Source organism: Pseudorca crassidens, chromosome 7 (genome assembly GCF_039906515.1).
Source record: "Pseudorca crassidens isolate mPseCra1 chromosome 7, mPseCra1.hap1, whole genome shotgun sequence".
NCBI lineage: Eukaryota > Metazoa > Chordata > Mammalia > Artiodactyla > Delphinidae > Pseudorca > Pseudorca crassidens.
This window is the reverse complement of record NC_090302.1, coordinates 64,986,208-65,011,289: the sequence shown is the minus strand read 5'-3', so window position 1 is coordinate 65,011,289 and position 25,082 is coordinate 64,986,208. Positions and strand designations below refer to the sequence as shown.

At 36.7% G+C, this 25,082-nt stretch overlaps 1 protein-coding gene across 10 annotated transcripts in view; it reads right to left on the bottom strand.

The window, feature by feature from the left end:
* Positions 1-25,082, bottom strand: part of CCDC171 (coiled-coil domain containing 171) — a 358,867-nt gene that overhangs the window by 163,012 nt on the left and 170,773 nt on the right. For all 10 annotated transcript variants that reach the window (XM_067744432.1, XM_067744430.1, XM_067744438.1 and 7 more), the window contains 2 exons: positions 11,465-11,969; positions 10,514-10,630 (listed from right to left, as the gene is read on the bottom strand). In XM_067744432.1, coding sequence (XP_067600533.1) covers positions 10,514-10,630; positions 11,465-11,969 — 622 coding nt within the window. The remainder of the gene's footprint in view (positions 1-10,513; positions 10,631-11,464; positions 11,970-25,082) is intronic.

The window sequence follows — 25,082 nt, the reverse complement described above, 5'->3', positions numbered from 1 at the left end:
AAAAAAAAAAAAAAGACATAGCATAGTGAAAGTTGTTGCTTAGCCAAACTAAGAATATTGAACTATGAAGTGATCTTTATGAAGGCATCAAACATGTCATGCTGGACATCAAATATTTTTATTTTTTTATATTTAGAAGTGATTAAAATCCTGATCCACAAATATATACTGCTGCAAATGTAATTAAAGTTCCTATAGTTCACTTTACAAGGTATAGGTAGGCATCTCTCAAAAAATACTAGAGTACTCCAAGACTCTTAAATTCTTAACATACACACACTACTATATATAAAATAGACAACCAACAAGGACCAACTGTATAGCACAGGGAACTACACTCAGTATTTTGTAATAACCTATAAGGGAAAAGAATATATATATATATATATATATACAAAAAACTGAATCAATTTGCTGTACACTTGAAAATAACACAGCATTGTAAATCAACTATACTTAAATAAAAACGTAAAATTTAGGCGCTTCCCTGGTGGCACAGTGGTTGAGAGTCCACCTGCCGATGTAGGGGACACGGGTTCGTGCCCGGGTCCGGGAAGATCCCACATGCCGCAGAGCGGCTGGGCCCGTGAGCCATGGCCGCTGAGCCTGCGCGTCCGGAGCCTGTACTCCGCAACAGGAGAGGCCACAACAGTGAGAGGCTCGCGTACCGCAAAAAAAAAAAAAAAAAAAAAGTAAAATTAAAAAAAAAAGAAAACCTATTGTGGAAAGTTTTTTGTTCAAAAGTCAGTGAGTTCATCTTTGGCTAGGTCAACTTATTCAATACGTTTATGTAAGAAAGAAAAACGATTGTGAATCTATGGTTCAAATTTGATGCTATAAAGACAGAAGGAACTTAAGTAGCACTTTTGAAAGAGTTCTAAAGTGTTTCCAGGTGCTTGCAGGTTGCACTTTCAAAGAAATCACAGAATTTTGTACTTAGGGAATACTGGAAAGCAACACAGACATGAAGAATATAGAAGCTCAACTGGATGGATGAACAACTACTAGGTGTACAATCGTCCTGATACATGGCCAGCTACATTGCACCAGCATCCATCTGTACATAGAAGACTGTGATTACATACCATGTATGTGATGAGCCTCATGATTACTGATCATCAAAGATGAGCATAAACAATATCTGAAGATAGCTGCAACAACTGTATTACAACTTGAAAATATCTGTAATTTCTATTAGTAAATAAGTCACCATGCTGCTAATATTATCATGGTCTGTCATCACCATTCATAATTGAAGGAAATGTTCATTAATGGTTAGTGAAACAAGACAATTATTTTCCATCCAAGTCTACAGATGCTCCCCCTCTGAATTCTATCCATGGACCATTTTGAGAAGGGTTCTATGAACCCCAGATTAAGAGATCCCTTATCTAAGGAATATACTACACAATCATAAAACTATATCCTTCAGCCTCTACTTCTCCGTCAACTTAAATAATAAGAAAGCTGCATACCTGGACTACTCTACTCAGAGAACCATAACATAATACGCTCTCAGTTTTCACTGAAGAAAAACATAAGCAACACTAACAAGAAAAAAACTTCTGCACCTTCTATGAAGTAGCCTTTAAAGATATAAACTGTGGGGCTTCCCTGTTGGCGCAGTGGTTGGGGGTCCGCTTGCCGATGCGGGGGGCGCGGGTTCGTGCCCCGGTCCGGGGGGATTTCGCGTGCCGCGGAGCGGCTGGGCCCGTGGGGCATGGCTGCTGGGCCTGCGCGTCCAGAGCCTGTGCTCCACAGTGGGAGAGGCCGCAGCGGTGGGAGGCCCGCGTATCGAAAAAAAAAAAAAAAAAAGATATAAACTGTGAATGTTATTCAATATTTTCAATATGATAATCCATGTAATAAATTCCTCTTAGGGTTTAGTAGCAAAAGAAGTATTAATGGTTTGCTCCGTATGTTTGGAGAAATAAGAAAGCATCTTATATCTGCGGAACAACATGCAGCTCAGTTTAGCTAAACTGAGAATCAGATCAAGAAAGGTCTTGTATACCGAGCTAAAGAGTAGGAAATGAGGAACAATACTGCTGCTTTTACAAAGATATGTGACAAACCAAGCACTGCCAACATGCAATAACTCGTTGAAACCATTACAATAGCCAATGAGATGGTACGATTATTATAGCCATTTAAAATAAGTGCGAGAAAAAGAACAATGAAAAATGGTACATAAAATGACCCAGTCATATTGAAATACACACAAAACAACTTGAAAGAAGTAGACACAAATATTAATCATACTCTCAGGGAGATTACAAGAGCTATCTTACAGTGATATTTTACAAATACCTGTAAGCTGCCATAATTTTTTTTCTGGAACAAGGTGGAGGTTTAAAATATTTTTAAATATACATGTATTATTTTAGAATAGATCTGAGAGGAAATTTTTTCTTTTACAAAAATCTTAAAAAATAATTGTGTCGTTTTGTTAGACAGTATCTGGATATTCAACTAAATCTTCTAAGAAAAGGGTCTTAAAAGTTTTCTACAAACTGCTTATAAGTTGCAAAATATGTTAAAGCCTCATATATGTTTCTTAAAATAATTTTGATTTTGTATATTAACAAATAAATATATTCTATGAAAATTGTGACACTGGAATTTTACACAGTCATGAACACTTCCAAGGATAAATTATTCATTCAAAAATTGTTCTTAAGAATGATAGGCAAATAAATTTTAATTTAGAAAACAAAACTTCTTTCACATTTTCCATATGCTTGAAAATTCTCAGAATAAAATGTTTGAAAAAATATGGGAAAATGCAAGAATAATAATTTTAAAAGTCACAAAATAAAAGTCAGTAAGTTAAATGTGGCTCAAAATAGACACTAATAGCTCAAGTACTAAAAATGATCCACGGTCAGATTGTACTTATTTCAATTTCAGATATGAGTGAAATTATGTGTATAACAAAATTCTCTAAACTACTTCTTCTCACACTTTACTGTGGTTATAAATCGTCTTGTTAAAATGCAGATTCTGGCTGAATAGCTCTGGAATGGGGTCTGAGACTGTGCATTTCCAACACCCCACAGTTAATGCTGATGCTGCTGGTCGACAACCACACTTGGAGTAACACATCTTTTATTCTTTGTTAGGATTCACTAAAGCCTTTAAGCTTTCAAATATATACTAATAACTACTTATTAATACAAGTATCTTTACTTACTGCTTTGAACTTCCTAATATGAAACCTCAGTGTTGTGCCGAATACAACCTAGATTTCTGAGTTTTACCTGGAAGAGCTGCTATGACCTCTACAAAGTTAACTCAAAGTATACGATGAAAGAAAGCTGTGAGTAGTAATAGCAGGAGCATGTATATTTGAGTCATCTATCCTCTAGATAATTAAAATTCAATTATAATTGAAATGCGTAAATGTGTAAGAAAATGGATGAACATTCTACTCATAACCATCTACTCCTGTATTTGTTCAGAGATATTTCAAAGCAAATCAGCACAATTGTTTCTATCTCGAGAAATTCAGTCTGAACAAGTCATATAAAAATGCTCAGCTATCTATAGGGTTCCTTAGTCCACTCCTATAATGATTGATATCCCAGCCCTTCAGTGGAAGTAACATTCTCCCCTGTTTGAGGTAAATGATCTCTTGCAGGCACACCATTTGGATACCTGGAAGAGGTCATTTATCTCAAGTGGGCAAACACTTTAATGAAAGCAAGAAGGTTGCCACCTGTCCAGTATTTACAGAGAAACATGGAAACTGGGGTCTTTGCCCACTGCCTGTAAATACACCGTCAAAGTTTAAGAAGGCAGCAGTGGCATCTACCTTTAGCAAACACCTCACTTTCTGAGCAATGAATTCAAGCTACCACTATTGAACTTCCAGTTTCACAAAAAGGGATAAACTAATATACAGGTTCCACTGAAATGTCAGTGCACAAAAAAGAGATAACACAACATTTATTGGACAATTACATATACAAGGGACTTGGCTGAGAAAGTTACATTTACTCCTAATAACTCTATGAGCTAGGAACCACCCTTAGCCAAATTTTACAGATGGATGAAGAAGGATGAAATGACTTTCCCAATGTCACACACATAGTAAGCACTGGAACCCAGATTCAAATCTAGAATCCAGGTTCTTAATCCATATTCTACTGCATATCCAACATGTTTCATTTTCTCTCCTAGACAATTTTAAAACTTTCTCTCCTAATTAGTTAATAGTATAATTCAGAACTTACTCTAAAAAGATAAGCACCTAACTTTTCAAAAGAGTAATTTACTGATTTTTTTTGAACAATGATAATAGGAGAAGCAATAGTTACTATTTAATATATTAAAAGCTACTACTTGCTATTGCCATACATGTACTAGTTTTCCTGGAGCTAAAAAGAAAAAAGTGAAAATGAATGAGATAATGCCATTTGCAGCAACATGGACGGAGCTAGAGATTATCATGCTAAGCGAAGTAAGTCAGAAAGAGAAAGACAAATACCATACAATATCACTTATATGTAGAATCTAAAATATGATGCAGATGAACTTATTTACAAAATAGAAACAGATTCACAGACATAGAAAACAAACTTATGGTTACCAAAGGGGAAGGGAGGGAGGGATAAGTCAGGAGTTTGCGATTAGCAGATACAGATTACTAGAGATAAACTAGGTAAGCAACAAGGTCCTACTGTATAGCACAGGGAACTATATTCAATATCTTGTAATAAACTACGATGGAAAAGAATATGAAAAAGATTTTATTTATATATATATATATGAGAATCACTTTGCTGTACACCAGAAACTAACACAATATTGTAAATAAAAAGAAAAAAAAATATTGTAAGTAAAATATTGTAAATAAAAAGAAACTAACACAATATTGTAAATAAAAAGAAACTAACACAATATTGTAAATAAAAAGAAAAAAATAAAAAGAAATAAAAAGAAAAAATAATATCTGTTGTAACACAATATTGTAAATATTTATTTATTGTAAATAAAAAGATGACAATGATGCCATCAATAGGTAGTCCTGACATGTAATATGATTTAAATTTTCAGCAAGTTCTTCAAAAAGACAGAAGGAACAGAGAAGAAAAATCAGAGTTCCAAGAAATATCCTCTTTCATTTCAGAATTTTCACATTTCCTAAATAGACTTTCCCAAGATTTTGCCATTTCAATTTCCCACATGGCTGAAAGAATTAAGATACTATTCATAGTATTAGATGATTCAAGGGACAAGGAATCAATTGCAAATCAAAGCTGAACTGGTATTCTTGATACCTGCCCTATGATGAAAACCTCCTTTTGTAAATTGGTTAAATAGATGAAGGAATGCCCAACTGATATATATTACCCAGACATTACAATCATTCTCTAGAAGATTATTAACAGAAATAGAGAAAAATCCTCAAAAAGTATGATATTTTTTAAACTATAGCTATGACAGTTTATCATAAGCAAAGCACAGCATCACTTCTGTGATATTCTTGCTGAAAATGCATAAGCTAAATCTGACCATGAGGAAACAAACAAATCAAAATTAAGGGATATTCTACAAATAACTGGCTTGTAATCTTCAAGGTCACGATGGTCAAGGAAAAACTGAGGAACTCTTCCGTACTGAAGAAGACTAAAGAGACATGACTAAATGCAACACATAATTCTAAACCAGATCCTCTTGCTAAAAATGACGTGGTTGGGACAAATAGGGGAAGTTGAATGGAGTCTGAATGGTAGTAATGTATCAATGTTGGTTTCCTGATGTTGATCATTGCACTCTGGTTACGCAGAAGAATGTCTTTGAAATACATGCTATAATATGAGGGAGTGATGGGGCATCAAGTAAGCAACCTGCTCTCAGACCATTCAGGAAACAGAATTCTCTGTTGTGAACTACTTGCAACTTTTCCATAAGTTTGCGGGTATTTTGGAATAATTTTTAAATGAAGATATTAAAGAGTATGTAGCCTATGATATCATTTACATCATTTGTTAGTCTGCTAGTGGATGGATGAGTAGGTGGCATGAAGGGAGGAAGGAAGGGTGAATGGATAGAGAGAGAAAGAGGGATAAAACAGATTGGAAGAACACATAAGAACACATAAAAATGCTTACATTAACTATCCCTATATGATGGGAAAATACGTTTGTTTTTGTTTTGTTATTGTTCTCTGATTTATTTCTTTTCCAAGTTTTCTGAATTGACCTGTTTTCTTGTATAATGGAGGTAGTAGAAGCAGAAGTAATTTGAAAAAAAAGAACAAACAAAAACAATCCTCTCTACTGCAGATGTTGATTAGCTGATTCATTCCATGCACAAACTCTTCCTTCTCTTTTGTCAATCTCCAGGTAGTCATCTAGGGACAATCATGTGACTGACTCAGCTCAGGCCAATGAAACAAGCTCAGGCCAGGCCAATGAAACAACAGCAAAAGTCTGCTGGGGAAGCTTTTAGGAAAGCTTTTGCCTTCCTGATATAAAGTGATATATTCAGCAACACATGTCTTCATATTTTTAACAATTTTGTTGAGATATAATTCACACACAATATAACTTAGCCATTTAAAGTGTACAAATCCATGGTTTTTAATATAATCACAGTTATGCAGTCGTCACCACAAGCAATTTTATAAAATTTTAGTCACCCCCAAAAGAAACTCCATATCTATTAGCAGCCACTTCCCATAACCCCAACCCCTCCCCAGGCTTAGGCAGCCCCTAATGTACTTTCTGTCTCTAGATTTGCCTAATCTGCATATTCCAAATAAATGGAATAATATGATATGTGATTTCAAATAAATGGAATCATATTATATACAATCTTTTGTGATGTAGCATATGGCTTTCATGGTTCATCCATGTTGTAGCAAGCATCAGTACTTCATTACTCTTTATGGCCCAATTATATTTTATTGTTTGGATATCTGTCCATTACCCATTTATCAGTTGATGGACATTTGAGTTTGTTTCCATTTCTTGACTATGCATTATGCTGCAGTAAACATTCATGCACAAGTTTTTGTACATATATGTTTTCATTTCTCTTGGATATATACCTAGAAGGGGAATTGCTTGTTCAAATGATAACTCTATGTTTAATATTTTGAGGAAATGCCACTCTTTCCCAAAGCAGCTATAACATTTTTTATTCTCACCAGCAATGTATGAATGTCTTCACATTGTGTCCCTCCCTTCTCCTTCCTGCACAAATACAATCCCGATGCCTAAAAGTAGAGTGACCAGCTTAAAACTAGGAGGCATAAACACGAAGATGCTAATGGCTTAGCAGAAAGACATAGTCTGGATTTCTACCTACCTCCAGACTTACTATTTGGGAGGAAAAAAAAAAACCTTATATGAATAAGCTGCTCTAAGTGGGGGTCTTCTATTAGGTACAAAGAAAGAAAACCTGTGATGCCCCCAAACATCCAATGTCATTATATTCAGAGGAAGAAATTTCTTCCTGATCTTTATACGTATACTAATTTATAACAGAACCATGTTTTAACAAGTTGGAGCTGTATGAGACATGTAAATGGTCTTGAAATTTTAAGATAAACTAATGTATTTTCATTTTATTTACTCTAAATTTTTATGAAATTTCTTCATTATTATTCAGTTAATGCAATAAATCTTAATGAAGACCGATATCTGAACTAAGAAAAGTATGTGAAAGAGTAAACAAAGGCATTCTAAGCACTTTACAAATGAACTCATTTAGTCCTCTAAACTCTGAGCTAGGTAAAACTTACTATTCCCACTCTACAAATAAAGAAACTGGGAAACAGAGTTTAAATAACTTGCCCATGTCATGTGGCTAGCATCAGAGTCAGTATTCAAAGTCAGGCAGAATACCTGCTTAACCCTACACTATGTTGCCTCCACTCTACAGCAATTTAGCAATTTTAGAACAGAAAATTAATCATTAGTAGTCTAAAAATGTATACAGGTAGGCGTGTGTGTATTCATGTTCATTAATGCTAAATGCTACTTTCATGGTGAGATGGGTGGTAAGGGAACAACAATATTTTTTAGCACCCACTATGTACCAGATACCGTACAAAATATTCAACAAGCATTATCTCATTATTTCCTCATAACAATGGGGAAGACGATACCATCTTCATTTATGGGAAAAGAGTGTGAGGCCCAGTAAAGTTAAGTAACTTGCCCAATTTCACACAACTAATAACTAGCAATGCTGAATATAATATCAAGTCTGTCTTGTTCAAAGCAATGCTCTTTCTACTACACAATAATGATTACCTATTTAGATTTTTCAGACACTTAAACTATAAACTCAACATGACTGTATAAACTGTTATGGCTTTACATTTATTACCCTTATCTGTTGATAATCACTCATAGACTTTGAAAATATTTTCCCACCTTTTCTGCTAAAATATCTAAAATTTCTACTAGGATACATTTAAAAATGAAAACACAATTGCCTAGATAACAATACATTAACCCTTCATCATGTTTTGAAAGAATTATTCTATAAGCCCAGCTAGTCACTGGAGAAGATCCACACTGATCATTTTTGTACTAGTTCAGTAACAATTATCTATCTGCCTGGACCATATCCTTTTAGGCTTGCCTAAAAATAAGTTTTCCTGAACTTGCTATTTCCTCAAGCTAGAGGCATACCAGGGTCTAACATCAAAGACAGCTTGCTCCTAGAGATAGGCAAGCACTTAAAACACCACTCTTGGTCTACCTTCTACTTCACAGGTCTTACCTACACATATTTTTATCAGGGTCTGAATAAAAATTTTGTCAATATTTTAACTTAAAAATGTTACAAGGGGCTACTTTTAGAAAATGTGCTCAGGGGAAATCGCTGCCTACTTTCATAAATCAACAATCTGATCCCATGGCAATGATCTACCCTTTCCCCCACTACTTCCCAATATGGTTAGAGTAGACAGTATATTTTATCCATAAGTCAGACCTGCTAGGCATGGATTTACGTTCTCACCTCTTGAATGTCCCTTCTTCCCATTCTATGCTTATTCCCACCTCTACATCTCTGCTTAAGCTATACCCTGCAGCTGAATGCCAGCTCTCCTCTCTTACTTACTGTCATTCTAGGCCCAACTAAATCACTAGTCCCTGAAGCCTTCCCAATACTCATAAGCCCACATTGAGCTTTACCTTCTGCGTATTCTTACATTTAAAGCCTGTACTTTCTCATCCAATCCTTGATTACATTCTGCCTAAGTTGTTCATGAGTTGTCGCTCTTATTCTTATGACCATTATGTATATTTTCTAGAAGATCGATCAAGTCACATCTTTTTCTTTCATCTCCTCAAGCATATAGCACAGTGATTAAAAAATGCATTAAATAAAGTAATAATATCAATAAGATTATAGCTTAAGAAACCAATCTACTTTTAGGTCCACATACCTGAAAAAATATGACTAACAAAAATCATCTGTTTATTAAACTAAACCCAAAAATTTATTAAGTTCTTTCAAGGATGTTACAATTTTGCTTTGAAGTTATAATACCAACATTCTTAAAATATATTTATTTGCACTTTTATTTCAGACTCCAAACCCAGTATGTTGAGATTTTGCCGATACATTAAAATATGCATATTTCTTACCAACATTTATGGCCACAACCTAAAAATAATCTTCGGATCATAAGTTTTGTACTATAAGAGCCTAGTTTACATGTTTGAAATCACAATACATGATCTATATTTACACAACAGAATTGTCTGAAGAATTAAATTACATCCCAAATTATCATTTCATTAATACTTAGAATATTCCATTATGCAGGCAAGTATTAACAAGTCTACTATACATTTTTTTCTATTAATGTGTCTGAAACGACCATAATTAGTCCAATGACATAGCTTAAGCAGTAGGTAACTGTATGTTACTCTTTAAGTGTGGAGAAATTAGTTTTCATTGAACCTTTCACACAAACATGCCACGCAATCTGAGTCATGAAAAAATAAACTTGCATTTTAGACCTTTGGAAATCACTGGTTATAGGTGGCTTCACACCTAGTGGAAAGGAGCAGACTATTTAAATTAACTCTATTTAAAATTAAATAGAAAAAATAAAAACATGTTGCCAAATGAGGGAGAAAAATTTTCTACTGATTCAGTTATTATTTGGATTTCTAAAGCACATGGCCAGAAACAGAAGAAAGATTAAAATTTGAAAGAATATTACCAGTAGTACTTAATAAAAAAGCTAATGATGAGTTTTCCATAGGAAAAGCATATCACAAAGGAAAAAAAAAGGTGAATGTATTCACCAAGAAGTGTCATTTAATTTCCCCATAAAGACAAAATTAACATCAAAAATTACATTAATTCACTACTTCATTAAATATAGATTTAGTAATCTCTCTGTACCTGAATAAAAGAAAGATAAAAACAAATACATTTTCTTCCTTGAAGGTTTATTAGAATTTGTACCATAAAGAATTTCTGGACATTTTCTTTTTAAATGTATTTTGCAAGGACATAAAAAGGGGAATCATACCTGTTTTACTAACAGCTTCCTGTAACTCAGCCATAGAACTGATTATTGCAGCAAGAAGGTCAGAACTGGTGAGCCAACTGAGAGTTCGCAAACAACGTAACTGCTCCTTTTGATGTTCTGCAAAAACAGAAAAAAATCCATTATGCAATTCTACAAAAATTTATTAAAATCCGTTTAAAAATTATGGCAATATTTAGCTATTTAAGAAGTAGATCAAAATTTGTATGTAGAACTTCACCTAGTGCAGAGAAGTCTACAATAGATGTGAGATTTTATTGACTTTATTTACGGTTCAATTTTTCCATATAAAAGAAGTCAAATAATGTATTTGATCATGAAACAAACAGGCATTTTATTAACTCCTCTCTATAGATAATGGTAACTGACATCATAAAAGAAAAGGGAGAAGGAAATTTTATTTAGCTCTACTTACTTAATAGCTTGCTTTTGAAAAGTTAAAAACTGAAATAATTGTTTCCTCAGAATAGTCAAGCATTCAAAAAAGTTAGCTATAAAACTTACATTAGTTTCATTTTCATTCAATTCTTCAACAGACTTTTAACTCTGATCATTTTATACTAATTCAAAGAAAGTGGAAGTAAATTATGCTAATTAATTTTAAATAGGGCAGAGTTTCTGGATTGACTTTCTTGAAAAATCGCTGTACAAACTTTTCAATTTACTGTCAAAAGAGCATTCAAATATAATAAAGCTAGACAAAGTTGAAATCATATATATTTGCTACTTTCTTTATATTTTAATGTTTATAAAACATTAAAGCCTAATTTATAAATACACACTTATTCATACACATATACATATCTACATATGTATGTACATATGTTACATGATTTGACATTGTAAATGATTTTTTTATGTTTTTGCCCAACATATTCACTTCGTATGTCACTTACATTCGACTCAGATTTTTAAAAGCACAAATTATCTTACTTGGAAATTTATGCTTGTCTTTGGGCTCTCCTGTACACACTAACATGCCTATGCCTTCTTTGAAACTCTCCATCCAGGTAAAAAGAGAGGCACACGACTGGCCCAAAATCTTGAGTCTGTTTGCTGCCAAAATTGCAATAACACCTTTCCGGAATACACGTATTAATCCTTTGAATGCTTTTTTCTTCATCTTGGCTTCCTCTTGCTTCTTTTCCTCTACAATTGACAAAGCCTGGGCTAGAGTTCTAACTTCCAATTTTAACAACTCAAAGGTGTTGACCTGCTCCTGGAGAAAATCTCTCTGTGTGGATAAGGCAGATGATCGGCTATACAGAGGATATAAGGCACCAGCCATCAATGCGCAGGCCGCCAGCAAGGATGTTTGTTCCCTTTTAGTCTGTGATAACAAGTTTTTGAAATGTGTGTTTTCAACAACCAATTGTTCATGTGACTTCTCAATACGGTTCAACTTTTCTGTATTTTTTTCAGCAATTTCTTGAAATTTCTATAAGAAAAGTCAAATAATATATTTGATCATGAAACAGGCATTTTATTAACTCCTCTTTTAAAAAAGAAAAACTTTTGCTGACAACTATTTCTTTTTCTTCGAAAGATCTATGTTCTAAAATATCCAAAAAATACATATGATAGAGCAACAGTGGGCCAAACAGCTTAGATCTAAATGTGCACAGTAATTTTTAAATCCCTTATATGGAAGCTTTACACAAAGTAGACCACATACATTTAAAAATACTTTGTAAATTTCCTGTATACTTATGCATAAATACACATATTCAGAAAAAGAAAATTCCTTCTCCTCCATTCCTCAGTAACATGCATTTCCTACTTTTAAACAGAAATCACACCAGCATTAGAGGCTTTTCTATATGTAAAAAGACTTAACCTTTTGTCAAAATAGCAAAGGGTTAAATGAATAATACAATACACAGCATCTGACTATCTGCCATTTACTAGACAAGAGGGGACTGATTCTCAGAGCATACTCTGTTATTTCAGTTTCTTCCTCCCCAAGACAGAAGGCTGTACAAAGTACAGCTCCAGTGCTGGGAGTAAATACTAACTGTGGGCTGGGCCTCAGCAGCTCTCTGGTCCTTTTTTCCTGATCAAGATACTTATAATTCAAAACTTAATATGCAACACACAGAAATTTTAACTGCAGGCACTGGATTTTAATCACTAGAAAATAAACTAGCTCTCCCCATGAAATCTTATACCTAATCATTAAGGAACGGTTGAAATAGAGTAAATTTAGAAGATAACAGATGCCAATTTCTTTTACTGATGCATTTATCATTCGATAAACATTTCCTGATTGCTCACTAAATTCCACACGCTAGGAAAACAGACAAATAAATCAATGATTGTGGTATAATGCTGTGATGGAGCTATGCTAGATTGCCAGAGATGCACAAAAGGATGTTTATACCAAATGACGTTGACCAGCTTTTGGAGGAATATGGCAAAGGACAAGTGGGAGTGAGATGTGTAATAGAAAGAACAACAACAAAAAAATCTCAACTCCACCAATAAGGAGGCTAGCCAATAGCTACCCTTGTAATAAAATTTAATCTAATCTAGTCCATGGTGATTTAACAGCTTTAGCTGAATCTTTACTTAACCAAATAAGCTGCCCTGGCTTGTCCACGGACTTCGTTCTTTTTAAAACAGGCCAAGGGAGTTCAATTTGAATAAAGGGGTCAGTCAGAGACAGAGAAAAATCATGCTCTATATAAAGTGAAGTAGTATCTTCATTATGAGAGAATCCTTTTGGGGGCATTAAGGAAAACATTTCTCTTTGTATTATTGGTTCAGGTCACACTCCGTCTGAAATTTAACAATGGTCCTTGGGAAAGATTTACAGTGTCTGATTCAAGAGTTATCCACGAACAACTAGAACAATCAGAGGCATTTCCAAAATTTAAATTGGCAGGAAGACTTCAAAGGTGTTCAGACTTAGAGAAAATCATACAAACTCTTAACTACTCTGCAAGATTTGGGTGTCAAAGCCTACCATGGACAATGTTGACAGGAAGTAGCCAAAAGGATTCAAACTTGTCGAAACACATGGCTGAGGAAAGTAACCCCCGGACCAAAACCAGTCCTGAGGCTAGGGGATGAGGTTCCCAAAGGTGCACGGTGAGTAGAAGGAGGCACTCAGAAGTACAGCCCGGAATACAAACGAGTAAAGGAAGTATACAAGAGGCCACTCTCTGATGGATTCAACTTCTTGAATGCTTTCCCTTGGGCAGGAGGGAAATTGGATTTAGTCTTGGTTTTAAATGTTTCTCTGCTATACTTTAATTTCCTTTATTTACTCCAACTATTCTCTGAAGTCTGATCCAGCCGTACCTGTGGTGGTACTGTGAGAAATAAAGGAATGGGGAAATAAGGGAATTGTAGCTTGCTCCAACCACATCTCTACTGATAGCCAAGTTGTGGCAGCAGTAGTTTATCAATGGGCCTGTGCCCCAGAGCTCCATATAAAGACCACTAGTAAAGGTCATGGTGTTCCACTGGGAGCAGCTGGAAGATGGAAGAAACTCTGAGAGCCAAGTAGACGGCTTAGAAGCAGATGTACAACAGCCTTTATGAAAAGGGAAAACTGACACAAGTTACAGCTAGAAAAAGCAGGAAGACTAGCATATAGCAAAGGAAGAGCCAGAAAACAGAGTAATGTGTTCTAAGGAAGTACAAATAATTCAGAATGTCTGAAGAGGAAAATGATGGAAATTTGACAAATCTGTAGATAATAAATGATTAAGCTAAAGAATTTAAACTTTACCCAGAAAGCTATGAGAAACCATAAAAACTTGGGACAGTTGCTAAGCTTTAGTAAATGGATGGGAAAATTGGAAACATTAATAAAGACTGCCCGGGATAGCAGCAGAGTTGCAGGGAGTAGAGGGAGCAAATGGAAATTACGAAGTTTAATTCCATATTCTCTCCAAAATCAACTCCACCAGTTCATTTAGAGAGAAAAAGGAAAATTATAGAAAATCTAGGATAAAAGAGATGCACTGGTCATACCTAAGTAATGGAAATAAAAATGAACCTAATCAGGGTGGACCTGAGCATCCTGAGGGGAAACGGCGAAAGGGAGGCGCGGGGTCCGGCTGGAGCGTCAGCGTCCCTCCTCCTGACTGCGGGTAAAGCGGCTTAAAACTCATCCCTAGGCTCTCAAGCCCCTTATTCAGCCAAGTCCCTCTGAGCTCCTTCCTCCCTGAGCTAAAGTACCAGGGGGGACCGGACAGCGGAGGGGACTGGCGCAGGTAATGGGGAACATCAAAAGATGATTGTTAACTAAGGAAAACCAGCTACCCAAGATCACTCATCCTGGGTTAAGCCAGCTGCCATGTCATGAGGACACTCAAGCAGCCCTAAGGAGAGATCCAGTGGGAAGGAACTGAGGCCACCTACCTACAACCACAAGTTGCCAGGCTGCCACCTGCTAAAGAAGAGGATATGTCACCAATACCTGCCATTGGAATTTCTCCCCGGGCACAGTCTGCACAACAGTAGTTCTCCTTGCTTCTGTGTCTGCCCTTTGGAGGATGAGGCTATCTAAGAGTCTTGTGCAGAGGACCTTCAAGATGGCGGAAGAGTAAGACGTGGAGATCACCTTCCTCCCCACAAATACATCAGAAACACATCTATATGCGGAACAACTCCTACAGAACACCTACTGAACGCTGGCAGAAGACCTCAGACCTCCCAAAAGGCAAGAAACTCCCCACGTACATGGGTAGGGCAAAAGAAAAAGGAATAAACAGAGACAAAAGGATAGGGACGGGACCTGCACCAGTGGGAGGGAGCTGTGAAGGAGGAAAGGTTTCCAACACTAGAAAGCCCCTTCGCGGGCGGACACTGTGGGGGGCGGAGCGGGGGAAGCTTCGGAGCCGTGGAGGAGAGCACAGCAACAGGGGTGCAGAGGGCAAAGTGGAGAGATTCCCACACAGAGGATCGGTGTCGACCAGCACTCAAAAGCCCGAGAGGCTGGTCTGCTCACCCGCCGGAGTGGGCGGGGCTGCGAGCTGAGGCTCCGGCTTCCGTCGGATCCCAGGGAGAGGACTGGGATTGGCGGGGTGAACACAGCCTGAAGGAGGCTAGCGCGCCACAGCTAGCCGGGAGGGAGTCCGGGAAAAAGTCTGGAGCTGCCGAAGAGGCAAGAGACTTTTTCTTCCCTCTCTGTTTCCTGGTGCCCGAGGAGAGGGGATTAAGAGCGCTGCTTAAAGGAGCTCCAGAGACCGGCGCGAGCCGCGGCTATCAGCGCAGACCCCAGGGACGCACATGAGACGCTAAGGCCGTTGCTGCCGCTACCAAGAAGCCTGTGAGCAAGCACAGGTCACTCTCCACACCTCCCCTTCCCGGGAGCCTGTGCAGCCTGCCACTTCCAGGGTCCCGTGATCCAGGGACAACTCCCCCAGGAGAACGCACGGCGCGCCTCAGGCTGGTGCAACGTCATGCCGGCTTCTGCCGCCGCAGGCTCGCCCCGCATCCGTACCCCTCCCTCCCCCCGGCCTGAGTGAGCTACAGCCCCCGAACCTGCGGCTCCTTTAACCCCGTCCTGTCTAAGCAAAAAACAGACGCCCTCAGGCAACCTACACAAAGAGTCGGGGCCAAAACCAAAGCTGAACCCCGGGAGCTGTGCGAACAAAGAAGAGAAAGGGAAATCTCTACCAGCGGCCTCAGGAGCAGTGGATTAAATCTCCACAATCAGCTTGATGCACCCTGCATCTGTGGAATACCTGAACAGACAATGAATTATCCCAAACTGAGGAGGTGGACTTTGGGAACAACGATATATATATATTTTTTTTTTCCCTTTTTCTCTTTTTGTGAGTGTATATGTGTATGCTTCTGTGTGTCATTTTGTCTGTATAGCTTTGCTTTTACCATTTTTCCTAGGGTTCTGTCTGTCCGGTTTTTGTTTGTTTGTTTGTTTTTTAGTATAGTTGTTAGCACTTGTTATCATTCGTGGATTTCTTTTCTGATTTGGTTGCTGTCTTCTTTCTTTCCTTTTTTAATACTTAAAAACTTTTTAAATAATTATTTTATATTTTTTATCTTAATAACATTATTTTATTTTATTTTATCTTCTTCTTTCTTTCTTTCTTTCTTTTTTTTCTCCCTTTTATTCTGAGCCATGTGGATGACAGGCTCTTGGTGCCCCAGACAGGCATCAGGGCTGTGCCTCTGAGGTGGGAGAGCCAAGTTCAGGACACGGGTCCGCAACAGACCTCCCAGCTCCACGTAATATCAAACGGCAAAAATCTCCCAGAGATCTCCATCTCAACGCCAAGACCCAGCTCCACTCAACAATCAGCAAGCTACAGTGCTGGACACCCTATGCCAAACAACTAGCAAGACAGGAACACAACCCCACCCATTAGCAGAGAGGCTGCCTAAAATCATAATAAGTTCACAGACACCCCAAAACACACCACCAGACGTGGACCTGCCCACCAGAAAGACAAGATGCAGCCTCATCCACCAGAACACAGGCACTAGTCCCCTCCAACAGGAAGCCTACACAACCAATTAAACCAACCTTAGCCACTGGGGACAGACACCAAAAACAACGAGAACTACGAACCTGCAGCCTGAGAAAAGGAGACCCCGAACACAGTAAGCTAAGCAAAATGAGAAGAAAGAGAAACACATAGCAGATGAAGGAGCAAGGCAAAAACCCACCAGACCTAACAAACGAAGAAGAAATAGGCAGTCTACATGAAAAAGAATTCAGAATAATGATAGTAAAGATGATCCAAAATCTTGGAAACAGAATGGAGAGCATACAAGGAACATTTAACAAGGACCTAGAAGAACTAAAGGGCAAACAAACAGTGATGAACAACACAATAAATGAAATTAAAAATTCTCTAGAAGGGATCAATAGCAGAATAACTGAGGCAGAAGAATGGATAAGTGACCTGGAAGATAAAATAGTGGAAATAACTGCTGCAGAGCAGAAAAAAGAAAAAAGAATGACAAGAATTGAGGACAGACTTAGAGACCTCTGGGACAACACTAAACACACCACATTCGAATTATAGGGGTCCCAGAAGAAGAAGAGAAAAAGAAAGAGACTGAGAAAATATTTGAACAGATTATAGTTGAAAACTTCCCTAATATGGGAAAGGAAATAGTCAATAAAGTCCAGGAAGTGCAGAGAGTCCCATACAGGATAATCCAAGAAGCATGCCAAGACACGTATTAATCAAACTATCAAAAATTAAATACAAAGAAAAAATATTAAAAACAGCAAGGGAAAAACAACAAATAACATACAAGGGAATCCCCATAAGGTTAATAGCTGATCTTTCAGCAGAAACTCTGCAAGCCAGAAGGGAGTGGCAGGACATATTTAAAGTAATGAAGGAGAAAAACCTACAACCAAGATTACTCTACCCAGCAAGGATCTCATTCAGATTTGACAGAGCAATTAAAACCTTTACAGACTAGCAAAAGTTAAGAGAATTCAGCACCACCAAACCAGCTTTACAACAAATGCTAAGGGGACTTCTCCATGCAGGAAACACAAGAGAAGGAAAAGACCTACGATAACAAACAAAAAAAAATTAAGATAATGGTAATATGAACATACATATGGATAATTACCTTAAATGTAAATGGATTAAATGCTCCAACCAAAAGACATAGACTGGCTGAATGGATACAAAAACAAGACCCATATATATGCTGTCTACAAGAGACCCACTTCAGACCTAGGGACACATACAGACTGAAAGTGAGGGGATGGAAAAAGATATTCCATGCAAATGGAAATCAAAACAAAGCTGGAGTAGCAATTCTCATATCAGACAAAAGAGACTTTAAAACAAAGAATATTACAAGAGACAAAGAAGGACACTACAGAATGATCAAGGGATCAATCCAAGAAGAAGATATAACAATTGTAAATATTTATGCACCCAACATAGGAGCACCACAATACATAAGGCAAATACTAACAGCCATAAAAGGGGAAATCGACAGTAACACAAACATAGTAGGGGACACTAACACCCCACTTTCATCAATGGACAGATCATCCAAAATGAAAATAAATAAGGAAACACAAGCTTTAAATGATACTTTAAACAAAATGGACTTAATTGATATTTATAGGACATTCCATCCAAAACAACAGAATACACATTTTTCTCAAGTGCTCATGGAACATTCTCCAGGATAGATCATATCTTGGGTCACAAATCAAGCCTTGGTAAATTTAAAAACTTGAAATAGGATCAAGTATCTTTTCTGACCACAACGCTATGAGACTACATATCAATTACAGGTAAAAAACTGTAAAAAATACAAACACATGGAGGCTAAACAATACACTACTTAATAACCAAGAGATCACAGAGGAAATCAAAAAATACCTAGAAACAAATGACAAGGAAAACATGATGACCCAAACCTATGGGATACAGCAAAAGCAGATCTAAGAGGGAAGTTTATAGCAATACAATCCTACCTTAAGAAACAAGAACACCTCAAGTAAACAAACTAACCTTACACCAAAAGCAATTAGAGAAAGAAGAACAAAAAAAACCCAAAGTTAGCAGAAGGAAAGAAATCATAAAGATCAGATCAGAAATAAAGGAAAAAGAAATGAAGGAAATGACAGCAAAGATCAATAAAACTAAAAGCTGGTTCTTTGAAAAGATAAACAAAATTGATAAACCATTAGCCAGACTCATCAAGAAAAAAAGGGAGAAGACTCAAATCAATAGAATTAGAAATGAAAAAGGAGAAGTAACAACTGACACTGCAGAAATACAAAGGATCATGAGAGATTACTACAAGCAACTATATGCCAGTAAAATGGACAACTTGGAAGAAATGGACAAATTCTTAGAAATGCACAACCTGCCAAGACTGAATCAGGAAGAAACAGAAAATATGAACAGACCAATCACAAGCACTGAAATTGAAACTGTGATTAAAAATCTTCCAACAAACAAAAGCCCAGGACCAGGTGGCTTCACAGGCGAATTCTATCAAACATTTGGAGAAGAGATAACACCTATGCTTCTCAAACTCTTACAAAATATAGCAGAGGGAGGAACACTCCCAAACTCATTCTACGAGGTCACCATCACCCTGATACCAAAAACAGACAAAGATGTCACAAAGAAAGAAAACTACAGGCCAATATCTCTGATGAAGATAGATGCAAAATTCCTCAACAAAAGACTAGCAAACAGAATTCAACAGCACATTATAAGGATCATAAACCATGTTCAAGTGGGGTTTATCCCAGGGATTCAAGGATTCTTCAATATACGCAAATCAATCAATGTGATAACACCACATTAACCAATTGAAGGAGAAAAACCATATGATCATCTCAATAGATGCAAGGAAAGCTTTGGACAAAATTCAACACCCAATTATGATAAAAACCCACGAGAAAGTAGGCATAGAGGGAACTTACCTCAACATAATAAAGGCCATATATGACAAACCCACAGCCAACAATGTCCTTAATGGTGAAAAACCGAAACCATTTCCACTAAGATCAGGAACAAGACAAGGTTGCCCACTCTCACCACTATTATTCAACAATAGTTTTGGAAGTTTTAGCCACAGCAACCAGAAAAGAAAAAGAAATAAAAGGAATCCAAATCAGAAAAGAAGAAGTAAAGCTGTCAATGTTTTCAGATGACATGATACTATACATAGAGAATCCTAAGGATGCTAGAGTTAATCAATGAATTTGGTAAAGTATCAGGATACAAAATTAATGCACAGAAATCTCTTGCATTCCTATACACTAATGATGAAAAATCTGACAGTGAAATTAAGAAAATTCTCCCATTTACCATTGCAACAAAAGAAAAAAATATCTAGGAATAAACCTACCTAAGGAGACAAAAGATATTTATGCAGAAAATTATAAGACACTGATGAAAGAAATTAAAGATGATACAAATAGATGGAGAGATATACCATGTTCTTGGATTGGAACAATCAACATTGTGAAAATGACTATACTACAAAAAGCAATCTACAGATTCAGTGCAATCCCTATCAAACTACCAATGGTATTTTTCACAGAACTAGAACAAAAAATTTCACAATTTGTATGGAAACACAAAAGACCCCAAATAGCCAAAGCAATCTTGATAAAGAAAAATGGAGCTGGAGGAATCAGGCTCCCTGACTTCAAACTATACTACAAAGCTACAGTAATCAAGACAGTATGGTACTGGCACAAAAACAGAAATATAGATCAATGGAACCGGATAGGCAGCCCAGAGTTAAACCCACACACATATGGTCACCTTATCTTTGATAAAGGAGGCAAGAATATACAGCGGAGAAAAGCCACCCTCTTCAATAAGTGGTCCTGGGAAAACTGGACAGCCACATGTAAAAGAATGGAATTAGAACACTCCCTAACACCATACACAAAAATAAACTCAAAATGGATTAAAGACCTAAATGTAAGGCCAGACACTACCAAACCCTAAGAGGAAAACATAGGCAGAACACTCTTTGACATAAATCACAGCAAGATCCTTTTTGATCCACCTCCTAGAGAAATGGAAATAAAAACAAAAATAAACAAATGGGACCTAATGATACTTAAAAGCTTTTGCACAGCAAAGGAAACCATAAACAAGACAAAAGGACAACACTCAGAATGAGAGAAAATATTTGCAAATGAAGCAACTGACAAGGATTAATCTCCAAAATTTACAAGCAGCTCATGCTGCTCAATATCAAAAAAACAAACAACCCAATCCAAAAATGGGCAGAAGACCTAAATAGACATTTCACCAAAGAAGACATAAAGATTGCCAGCAAACACATGAAAGAATGCTCAACATCATTAATCATTAGAGAAATGCAAATCAAAACTACAATGAGATATCATCTCACACTGGTCAGAATGGCCATCATCAAAAAATCTACAAACAATAAATGCTGGAGAGGGTGTGGAGAAAAGGGAACCCTCTTGCACTTTTGGTGGGAATGTAAACTGATACAGCCACTAAGGAGGACAGTATGGAGGTTCCTTAAAAAACTAAAAATAGAACTACCATATGACCCAGCAATACCACTACTGGGCATATACCCTGAGAAAACCATAATTCATAAAGAGTCAGGTACCACAACGTTCACTGCAGCTCTATTTACAATAGCCAGGACATGGAAGCAACCTAAGTGTCCATCAACAGATGAATCGATAAAGAAGATGTGGTACATATATACAATGGAATATTACTCAGCCATAAAAAGAAACGAAATTGAGTTATTTGTAGTGAGGTGGATGGACCTAGTCTGTCATACAGAGTGAAGTAAGTCAGAAAGAGAAAAACAAATACCATATGCTAACACATAGGTATGGCATCTAAAAATAAAGGTCATGAAGAACCTAGGGGCAAGTCGGGAATAAAGACACAGACTACTAGAGAATGGACTTGAGGATACGGGGAGGGGGAAGGGTAAGCTGGGACAAAGAGAGAGTGGCATGGACATATATATACTACCAAACGTAAAACAGATAGCTAGTGGGAAGCAGCTGCGTAGCACAGGGAGATCAGCTTGGTGCCTTGTGACTACCTAGAGGGGTGGGATAGGGAGGGTGGGAGGGAGGGTGACACAAGAGGGAAGAGATATGGGGACACAGGTATATGTATAACTCATTCACTTTGTTATAAAGCAGAAACTAACACACCATTGTAAAGCAGTTATACTCCAAAAAAGATGTTAAAAAGAAAAAAAATGAACCTAATCATTCGGGTTCTAGGTGGCTGCCTATTCACACTTTTACAGATATCAAAGTCTCAGGCAGAAGTCGGTTTTTAACAAATATCACTTTTTTGACCAAAAAAAAAAAAAAAAACTGTAAAAAAGTATATATTCTAATGTTATTTTAAATATTTCAAAAAAATTCAGTCACTGGTCAAAATCAAATGGATTGTGGAAGGAGAGATAAAAGTAAAGTAAACCTATTGCAAAAAGATTTAATTTTACTGCATGATAGATTCCTCTACTCTATATAGCTGTTCCACTTCCACAGAGCACCAGGTTAAAGTTAAAGCATTGCAGAGAGACAGCCAGAAACAGATAGTCCTGGGATGAGGATAAGAGAGTAATTAAAACATGGCTAGAAATGGATAAAAATCAGGAATATATTACAAAAAATACCCTACTTCTCTATATATAGAGGAAAAACAGGAGCACACTGGAATTTTTGGAAAACCGAATTGAGATTCTTGACTTACACAGCCAGTTTTCATTTTAGGCTACCTGGTAAAAGCAGTAGTGATGTAATAAAGCAATTTTAAAGATCCTCATGTCATTTTTTGGCTCCCAAATTTTGATGATTTATATTGGTTATTTATTTTAAAGTGCTAGTTAATATTAATTACTACCACTATGAATGATTTCATGAGACTCATCATATAATTTGTATTGTAAGAAGGAGATGCTATTCACAAATTGCTAAAAGAATAAAAATAAGACTAAGAATATGTATGAAGTGGTAAATTCTACCAAATATTCAAAAATGATTCAATACCTATCATTCTCAAAATCTTCCAAAAAATTGAAGAGGAGAGAACACTTGCTAATGCATTTTATAAGGCCAACATTATCTTGATACCAAACCCAGACAAGCACAAGACAAAAAAATAAAATTATATGCCAATATCTTTAATGAACATAAACAGAAAAGTCCTCAACAAAATAGTAGCAATTTTGAATTCCCTGGTGGTCAGTTAGGACTCCAAGCTTTTATTGCCGAGGGCCCGGGTTCAATCCCTGGTTGGGGAACTAAGATCCCACAAGCCACACAGCATGGCCCAAAAAAAAAACATTAGCAAACCAAATACAACAGTACATTAAAAGGATCATACACCATGATAGTGGGATTTATTCCAGGAATGCAAGGATTGTTCAGTATCTGCAAATCAATCAACATGATATACCACATTAACAAAACAAAGGATAAAAATCACATGATTATCTCAACAGATGCAGAAAAGGCATTTGACAAGATTCAACACCTATTTATAATAAAAGCTCTCAATAAAATGGGTATAGAAGTAAGGTACCGTAACATAAGAAAGGCTATTTATGACAAACCCACTAGCATCATACTCAATGATGAAAAATTAAAAGCTATCCCTCTAAGATCAGGAACAAAACAAGGATGCCCACTCTCACCACTCATATTCTACTTGGTATTAGAAGTCCTAGCCAGAGCAATTAGGCATGAAAAAGAAATAAAAGACACCCAAATTGGAAAAGAAGAAGTAAAACTGTCCCTGTCTGCTGATGATAGTATTTTATATATAGAAAATCCTAACGTTGCCACCAAAAAGCTATTAAAAATAATAAATGAATACAGTCAAGTTGCAGGGTACAAAATCAGTATACAAAAATCTGTTTTGTGTTTCTATACACTAACAACAAACTAGCAGAAAGTGAAATTTTAAAAAAATCACATTTACAATCACAACAAAAAGAATAAAATACCTAGGAATAAGTTCAACCAAGGAGGTGAAAGACCTGTAGACCGAAAACTATAAGACACTGTTGAAAAAACTGAAGACATGAAGAAATAGAAAGATATTCTGTGTTCATAGATTGGAAGAATTACAACTGTTAAAATGTCCATATTACCTAAAGCAATCTACAGATTCAGTGCAATCTCTATCAAAATCTCAATAATAGGGCTTCCCTGGTGGCGCAGTGGTTGAGAGTCCGCCTGCTGATGCAGGGGACAAGGGTTCATGCCCCGGTCCGGGAAGATCCCACATGCCATGGAGCGGCTTGGCCCGTGCGCCATGGCCGCTGAGCCTGAGCGTCCCAAGCCTGTGCTCCGCAACAGGAGAGGCCACAACAGTGAGAGGCCCACACACCGTAAAAAAAAAAAAAAAACTCAATAATATTTTTCACAAAAATAGACCAAAAAAATGCTAAAATTTGTATGGAACCAATAATAGCCAAAGCAATCCCGAGGGAAAAAAAAAGTTCAAGGTATCACATTCCCTTATTTCATATTATACTACAAAGCTATACTAAACAAGACAGCATGGTATTGGCAGAAAAACAGACAGATCAATGGAACAGAACTGAAAGTCCAGATATAAACTCTCACATATATGGACAATTAATTTATATTAAAGGAGTAAAGAACATACAATGGATAAAGGACAGTCTCTTCAATAAATGGTGTTGGGAAAACTGGACAGCCACATGCAAAAGAATGAAACTAGATCACTATCTTACACCATATACAAAAAAGTTAACTCAAAATGGATTAAGACTTGAATGTAAGAACTGAAACCATAAAAATCCTAGAAAAAAACATAGGCAGCAGTATGCTCTCATCAGCTTTAGCAATATCATTCTAGATATGTCTCCTAAGGCAAGGGAAATGAAAACAAAATACACAAATGGGACTACATCAAACTAAAAAGCTTCTGCACAGCAAAAGAAACCAACAAAACAAAAGGACAACATACCAAATGGGAGAAGACATTTGCAAATCATGTATCTATAAGCCGCCAATATCCATAACATAACTCATACAACTCAACAACAACAAACAACTCAATTAAAAAGTGGG